At 38.2% G+C, this 8,920-nt stretch overlaps 1 protein-coding gene across 1 annotated transcript; it reads left to right on the top strand.

The window, feature by feature from the left end:
• The first annotated feature begins 5,069 nt into the window (after window positions 1-5,069).
• Window positions 5,070-7,306, top strand: LOC143535639 (chaperone protein dnaJ A6, chloroplastic-like). The gene is made up of 6 exons (XM_077029849.1): window positions 5,070-5,360; window positions 6,282-6,350; window positions 6,417-6,509; window positions 6,587-6,654; window positions 6,756-6,966; window positions 7,037-7,306. Exons 1-6 carry the CDS (start codon window positions 5,070-5,072, stop codon window positions 7,304-7,306), a joined length of 1,002 nt encoding a protein of 333 aa, XP_076885964.1.
• Window positions 7,307-8,920: the final 1,614 nt, after the last annotated feature.

Here is an 8,920-nt window from a genome sequence, read left to right as displayed (position 1 = left end):
TTCGGCTTCATCATCGGTAATGGGTTGCTGCGATGTTTGGTGTTACTGGAACATCCAAGGATTACCGACTATTTAATTGTGTTCTAAAAGATGCAATGGTAATGATGAAATATAAAGATTAAGCGAAATCTAAATCTAGACCGGAAAACTTTAAAATGTCCATTTTTTACTTTTAATAAAGTGTTCATTAGTACATTAGGATCTAAAACTTCCTCAAATGTCCATCTTAATTTGCGGGCATGGATGGTTTAAACATGTCAGATGCCGATATTGTACACCTACAACAAGCAGTCATGTGTGAAGAGCCTTTAAAACTCTCCGAGGTAAGTTATGGATGATTTCGTATATCAATGGTGTTTAGTACAAAGTGATCGTTATTATGCAAGCTGAGAAAAAGAATATTTAGGGGGTTTCACTTACTAACAACTTGATTGTGACCTCTCTTCTCCTATTGGTGGAGGAATCTTCTTATTCCTTTTGCATCTTTGCCATGCCACTTAAGTGGTCCTGTTCCTAGAAACCGTTTTGATCCACAAAATGGGACGTCTTCTTGTACGGGCTTCGTTAGGGTAAGGTGTCGTGCGTCGTCAACCCGTAAAAAAATTTTGCAGGTACAAAATTCTATTGAGATTTAGTGAACTTTTTGTGAGTTACAACCGAATTTTTTGTGAGTCCCAATGAATTTTTTTGTGAGTTCCCACAGAATTTTTGGAAGTTCTGAAGAGTTTTTCTTTAATTTTTTTCCTTACGACATATTTTATCTGACACGTGGCTTCTTATAATAGGTTGACAATAATGTCGCTTGACATTTTTAAATAGTCGGATATGACGGATGTGAGAATTGGTATAGATATTTATAAGATTTTTTTTACTCAAATGGAAATTTTTTTAACCGGTTGCAGTAAAATAGACATTTTAAAAAAATAGAACTTCAATTTTAGTCCATGTAATTTTAAAATTATCAATTTTGGTCCAATAGTTAATTTTAGGCTTTTATTGTACCACCGTTTCAATCAACTTTTAGTTTTAGTCCAACTCATTAACGTCATCCATCAACCGTTCGTTAATACAACTTTGAGGGTTTTTTTTTGTCTTTTGAGGGGTTCAAAGACAATTTGTAGGTCTCGTTCTTTGACTCAAGCTAGCGGGTCAAGGTTTGTATCGACAAAAATAAGATCAAGAATGATGTTTTCGTGCACTTGGACGATTGGTTATGCTATGAATGAATTTGGAAATGAAGCTTCCGTGACATCAAATGTTGTTTAAATAGCTTCATATCCAGCTTCTGATATCAGTAAACATGGTTTAATAACATCTTATTAATGTTATATATAAATATAAATAAAACAATATTAGATGCTATTTAATTAAACCTTAATTAATTTGTCACAAGATAACATTTTTGCTCAAAGTCAAAAGTGTTAAATATAGTGTATACTTTCTTGATGTAATTTTGTAACCTTGTTTAGGATTAATTTTATTTCTTCTCATACCCTAGCATTGCATTGTTATATAACATTATAGCTTGCCTTCATTAACACATGGAAATATTTGTGTTTGAGTGTCCTGCGGTTTTCGTCCATGTGATTTTGTAACATCACGTAAAATTCGGGCCAAAAATGTCAATTTTTCAAAGTCTAGGGAGTGAAATTACCAAAATCCAAACTGGAGGGTTAAAAATGAAAAATCTGATTTCCTGACCCATCGCGCTACGCGATGAGTCAGAAGAGAACCCCATCGCGTATCGCGATGGGACATCTGACAATTTGTGACACGTGTGCCACGTGGCACACGGTGGCACCAACACGTCCGCCACGTGTCACCACGTGGCAACACGTCCGCCACGTGTCGCCACGTGGAGCGGTGCCTGCCACGTGTCGACACGTGACAGACCTACCTGTCGCGTCATCTGACCTATATAGCGGTACGCGATAGGTCAGCCCAGGGACCCATCGCGTACCGCGATGGGGTTCCAAAAATCGCCTATAAATAGCGACCATGGGCATTTCAAATCTGCACACCAAATCAGCTCTAACCTCTCACTACTCTCTCTCTCTCTAGCCTTACCTCGATAAGCGTGCCATAATACCTCGATAAGCGTGCCCCGATCCCTTGTTTATGTGTAACGTTTCCTCGAAGTGCGTGCCACCCTCCACCCACATTTAACCAAGAATGGCGTTTGTTCTCGAAGTACGTGCCCACGAGTATTGAAGATTTGTCATATCTCGATTAGCGTGACGAGCAAAGTAAAGCGGCGTTGGAGTGCTGCTCGAGTCTCTAGAGTTTCTTTACGCCACTTAAGGTTAGGCGTAATATCGAATTCAATATAATCTAATATTCAAGGCTTAAGCCTTAAGTCGAGGATATACTCGATACCTCGATAAAAGAAAAAGAAAAGAAAACATAACAAAGAAACGAATGAAAATATGATTATTGAATAATTGTTGAATACATATATATGTGTGTAAATATATATGTATATATTCTTTGTTATGGAACTATTATTTAATGAATAAAGAGTATTCTTAAATAATAAAGATTACGTTTCTTGGAGAAGAAGAAACGCCGGGTTTTCATATAAACTAAAGGTTTATGATTTACTTTTAAACAAGAGGTTTTCAAGTAAATAAGAATTGAACTAAAGGTTCAATCGAGGATTGAGATATAAGACTAAAGGTCTTAAGCCGGATCGTGTATCCGACTAACAAATATTTATACTCGTAACTATAGGTTCGAGATAAAGTAAGGGAAGACCCTTGGACGGTGAGTGAAGCCGATCCTAAAGAGACAAGGTGAATACGCCCCCAAACTTTTACTTATTTTAAAATGAGTCAACTTGCTTTAAGAAATTGTTTACAAGGAACTTGGTGTTCCTAAAATCATTATGAATAAGGGTATAAACCTAGCCCTCAGGCTGTGGTATACGTATGTCTGGATCCTTACATAGGTGGTACTATGCGATGTATGGGCATGATCGCACCACCCTTGGTCGTAGGATGCTCTCCTGCAGGGAGTACGACCGTTGTGTATATTTACGGGTACTTAACTAAGTCGAACGCTGCGGTGTTTGCTGAGGTAACCTAGCGTAGAGTCTCGTATTTATAATGTGTTATTTGACTTGGTTATTCCTAAGCCACGTTGGGCCGAGACAGGCGTAGCCTCGAGGAGTAATTAAGTAAAAGAAAATATTTTTGCGTCAGCGTGTTCACCAGCATTCGCTGCTGACGTATTTTCTTACATTTTGCAGGTGAACAAGTTTAGTGCTTGGGATATCGAAGTGCTTTATATATAAATCCGATGGCTCGGGTTTCTTTTGTAAACTTAACATGGTGGTTTGTATTTATAAACATATAATCTTTTGTTAACTTAAACGGGTGTTCATAATCCCGTCTTTTGAATGTAAATATAAATTATACTTTTGATCCTTGAAGTTTTATAAGTCTTCCGCAAATAAATGCAACTCTGATTTATTTACAAACACGATACCAACTTATGGGTCGCACTCCTAGGCCTTAGATAGGGGTGTGACAGATTTGTCCAAATATGCGGTTTTAGTCTAATAGTTTCAAATTTGTGATTTTGTCCATGTGGTTTAATTTCACTTGCAGCTAAACCTAAATTCACCAATCCTGTTAAGTTTGGTCATTAAATCCATTAATCTGCCCTTTACGTGAGGGGCGGTTTTTCCCGTTTTCCCCCAAATTCACCCCAGCCCTCACGTGAGGGGGCTGCGAATTAGAATTCAGGTTTATTTAGAAAGAAAAATGACAAAATTGCCTCTCACTAATGACCAGACTTAACAGGATTAGTGAATTCGGATATAATTGCAAGTGAAATGAAACCACAGGGGACGAAAATCGCAAATTTGAAACTAATGGACTAAAACTGCAGATTTAGACAAACCATGGGGACGAAAACTGCAGTTGACTCTTTGTTTTTTAAATATGATTTGGATACAATTTAATTGGTTATTCACATTTTGAAGGCTTGTGATGAAATGAAACCCATGTAGCATGTTTTGAAACAAAAGCAAAGTTCCAATGTTCCATGTTGTTTGCTTGGTTGTTTTGTGATCGAAACCTTAAAACTCGAATCCTTGGTTGAGTAATATTAGTACTTTGAAACCTTATGTTAATATCATCTATGTTGTGTTAAGAAATCGATGCCCAACTATCGACATGTTTCTAACCGCTCGAGATCCCACCACCCTCGGGATGGGATGTTACATAACTTATTACGATCGGAATGTTGGAGCTTGACCATCCCGGAATGAACTAAAAGTCTAAAACACACACCAGAAAAGACAATACGACCAGGCCTGTCTCCCAAAATAATATCCAATACAAACAAGATTGTATAAGAGTTTTTGAACTTAAAAAATTTGCAAATAGCCTCCCTCTTGGTCAGAGCATCGCGCTAGTAATGTGACGGTCAACGGTCCAATGCATTTTTATATTTATTTTATTGGATGTTTTACATGATTGATAATGCATCCAACTGTTGGACCCACTCCAAAAGACCTGCTCTGCTAGAACAGAAAAGTAATCATGAATAGGGATGAGCATATGGTACCAGGTACCGGTACCAAAACGTGCATTTTGGTACCGGTGCCAAGTTTTTTAAGAAAATCGGGATTAGGAAATTCGGGATCGGTACGTACCAGTATTTACGGAAATTTTGCCTACAGTACCGATACCAAGTTATTAAGAAAATCTGGATCAGTACCAACCGGTACCAGTATTTACTAAGTTTTTGCCTACGTTTTCAGTACCGGTGCAAGTTTTTAAGAAAATCGGTACCGCTCAGTACCGGTAGGGTACGAGCACATCTCTAATAATGAAAGCAATGAACCGACCGGTACCATAACCTAATTGAATAGCAAAAACCGAACCAAATCGAACTTTTTTATATTGTTATTAAATCTATAGCTCAAACTTATTATCTAGCCCAAAAATATCTGAGTCGACTTCTCAGTCTTTTCTTCTTCTTCATAACTGTTTTTCCTTACCGTTTTACACCGAGCATTTCGTCGAACACTTGGTCTGCTTCATCTTTTAACCTCACCAACAATGGCGGCCGCATCTTTCACTCTCATCCCTTCATCCTCTCTCACCTTCACTCAAGCTCCTTCACCGTCTCCTTCATCTTTCCTCAACGGCGGAACACTCTCGTTCACACGCACCACCAACACTCACAACATTTCATTCAACTCACCATCACAACTCAAAAACAAGTTGTACGGCAATCGCGTTGGAGGATTCTTCGTGTTCGCGGTTTCCGATCATTACTCCACTCTCGGAGTTCCAAAGTCTGCCACTATTAAAGATATTAAATCCGCCTATCGTAAATTAGCTCGTCAGGTATTACCGTTTGCTCGCGTATTATTATTAATCTGATCTTTACAATTTATCGGAAATAACAATCGAATCGACACACGAAAACTAATGAACAGAACCGAACCGAATCGAAATCGAATTAGATCCGAATGCTTACGGTTTTGAATTACTAACTACCTGTAACAAACTTTTGAATCCAAAGTTACATTTTACACCCCCGAACTTTACAACTTCTTGCAAGATGCAATCAAACATTATCAAAGCTCAGTAACTAACTTTCTGAAAATGACTAAACTGCCCCTCGGACTTATTAACCAGCTTTAAACTGTTTTAGAATTAGAAGTTAGAAACTAACCGGATTAAGATATGTTTAAGACTTAGGCATTCATATCCAACAATTGACATCACAATTTTATGGCTTCTGCATTATACGGTTGTTCATACTTGGTTTGGTTTGAACCTGAGTTGAACCGATTGGTTTGAATTTAAAGAAACGAGCGATGTGTTTAGGCTTGAACTTGGTTTGGTTTGAAACCGAGTAGCTTGGTTTCGTACAAAGTTTTCAATTTTGAATTTAAAACTTCCAAATGTCATTAATTCAATATTTCCAACTCTAAAATGTCTAGACTTCTGACTCTAAAATGTCTAAAACTCAAAGTTAACAAGAAAACATACATAAAAAGAGCGGCTAGGGTGTAAAATTGAATTTTGAAGTCAACGCAAAAGTGGGAAATTAATAAGATTTTTAAAAATTGTATATTATATATATAAATATAATAAACTAAAAAATTATTTAAGTTAAATGAACTGAGCAAGGCTTTGGTCATGCCTGGTTTGTTTTCAAACCAAACCGAGCCGAAATCGAACGAGCATTTTCGAGCAATTTCCAAGAGCGATGAGCAGTTTGACAACCCTGAATACTCATCATTTGCACATATTATTTAGTATCATCCAGATGTCAATAAGGAACCAGGAGTCACAGAAAAGTTTAAGGAGATCAGGGCTGCATATGAGGTATGCATGACAATATATATAAATAGAATTATGTTACATAGCTTTGTAATTTTTTGAATGCTGAAGTATGAGGTTGTCAGGTTCTATCAGATGACCAAAAACGAGCCACGTATGATCGGTGAAGATGGAGGTAAAAGCACAGCAGGGGGACAATCTGGGGTACTACTTGTAATAACCGAAGAATAAGTTTGTTACTTTATCTTTTATTGATGATCCTTTTTCTGTTTTTCCCATAGACGAAACCGTTTGAGGAGTTTTTTAGAGGACGTCGTAAAACTACTGTTATTAAAGGCAAAGATATACGGTTAGTGTTTATACTGTATGAACCGTTTGTTTTGTTAAATCTAGATATAAGATTATTGGCATCAAGTTAGGTTGGCATTTGATGATTTGATGTATTTACAGATATGGCATGACGTTAGAATTTTCAGCAGCAATATTTGGGACCGAAAAGGGATTTGAACTCTCTCATCTTGAAGCGTGTGACGTATGCAAGGGAACGGGGGCAAAGGTTGGATCCAAGATGAGAATATGCTCCACTTGTGGTGGCAGAGGTGAAGTTACGAGAACAAGAGTACTCGTGTCGTGTAGTACATTCTCAGTTGCCGTGGATGAGGTATTCCTAATTGGTTTGACTTTGATTTTTAAAACCATGATTATTAATATGTTTTGCCTGTTGTATATAGGTTTCTGTATGCGCAGATTGTAATGGAAATGGTGAGAAAATATCTGAGTATTGCGGAAAGTGCTCTGGTGAAGGGCGTGTTCGTGTGAAGAAATATATCAAAGTCAAAGTTCCGCCTGGAGTCGACAAAGGAAGCCTACTCAAAGTTTCCGGTGAAGGTGATGCTGGTCCAAAAGGGTATTTTCTTATAACTGCGCGCACGTTTGTTTATCTTGATTACTGTTTTACTATAATCCAACATGTTTCGTTTTACCAGTGGTCCTTCTGGTGATCTTTATATCCACCTTGATGTTAAAGAGATTAATGGGATAAAAAGAGATGGAGTTAATCTGCTTTTGTTTGTTTCGATTTGTTATCTTGATGCTATATTGGGGATGTTGGTGCATAATGTCAGTAGTTCATAGTCTAGTGTCTGTAATCGAGTCTGTAATGTTTAATTATGTTTTGTATGTTTAAGCGAAGTTACTGACAAGTTCGCTTAACAGGCGAACTTGTTAGTCAAGCGAAGTTATGGACAACTTCGCCTGAACATGCCAGGCGAAGTTGTCGTGTATTTATATACCTAGGTTACGGCTTGGTTTCGTGTTGAGTTCCAATTAGTTGTTCGTTTCAGTAGTTTATCAAGTTCATTGTAACGTGAGGACGAGAGTCTGTAATAGTGATATCGTATCACGTGTTTGAGTTATTATATAACGTGTGTTCGTTTCGTGTGTTCGTGTGATTCGTGTTCTATACTCGTAACGATCTACGCAGGGATTCCGCACCTGAGTTGATCGAGATATCTCGTGCGATCCGTCCAGGGAACCTACAATTGGTATCAGAGCATTTGCTCGATTGTGTGGTTCGGGATATTCACGCGGGTGTAGAAATCGTCCCGTTTCGACTATTCGCGGGACGTGTTTTCTGTGTTTTTGAGTCAATCTTACCTCCTACCATCGTAATCAAGCCTTTGCACCGTCAAAAACCTCGTAAAATCCAGATTTCAGATCTGCAAAAACGTCCGTGTTCATCAGGCGAAGTTGCCGTCAGGATACGTAGGGTTTCGGCGAAGATATAAGGTTAAGCGAAGTTATCCACAACTTCGCCTACCTTCTCAAGTTCGCCTAACTCAGCGAAGTTCTCTACAACTCCGCCTACCTCCTAAGTTCGCTTACCTTAAGCGAAGTTAATCATCTGCGAAGTTCTTCAGCGAAGTTAATCAGCGGCGAAGTTAAGGATTAAGCGAAGTTATCCGTAACTTCGCCTACAGTACTTTTCAGAAAATTTTTTGATTTTTTTTTTTCGGGTTTCTTACTTTTCGGGAAAGATGTCGTCGATTAACATCTCTGAGTTAGTGAAGATGGAAGTTGAAGCAGGGTCAGCTACTAAGGCCCCAAGATTGATGAAGGGAACCGATTTCGTTGCATGGAAGGATCGGTTCATACAATACGTCAAATACCAGGATGCGAAGATGTGGGTATGCATCCAGGATGGTTATATTCCACCAGTTATGGAGTATGAAGGTCGTGATCAAATCAAAAAGTATAGCAAAATGGAAGAAGAAGAGAAAAAGATGTATGAGGCCGAGAGCAAGGCTCATGCTGCTATTACTATGGCTCTTCCACAAGAGATCCTTCATACGTTTAGAAAGTACACGTCAGCAAGAGAGCTTTGGGAAGCTCTTGAGAACAGATTTGAAGGGAATGTAGGAATCCGTGCTTCAAAGATAAAATTACTCAAAACCCAGTTCTCAGTCTTCAAGTATTTGAAGAATGAATCTTTAGATGATATTATCACTCGATATTACCATCTGATGACTGAATTGAGCAACTATTCAATTTCCTACCGAGAAGAAGAAATAGTTGAGAAGCTTCTAGATGCTCTCCCACCAAAATGGGAGATGTAC

Source organism: Bidens hawaiensis, unplaced genomic scaffold, assembly GCF_021521415.1.
Source record: "Bidens hawaiensis isolate Kalapana, Puna unplaced genomic scaffold, B.hawaiensis_p1.1 tig00000780_1, whole genome shotgun sequence".
Lineage (NCBI taxonomy): Eukaryota > Viridiplantae > Streptophyta > Magnoliopsida > Asterales > Asteraceae > Bidens > Bidens hawaiensis.
Note: the sequence above shows the minus strand (reverse complement) of the source record. Positions and strands in the feature narration are given on the sequence as shown.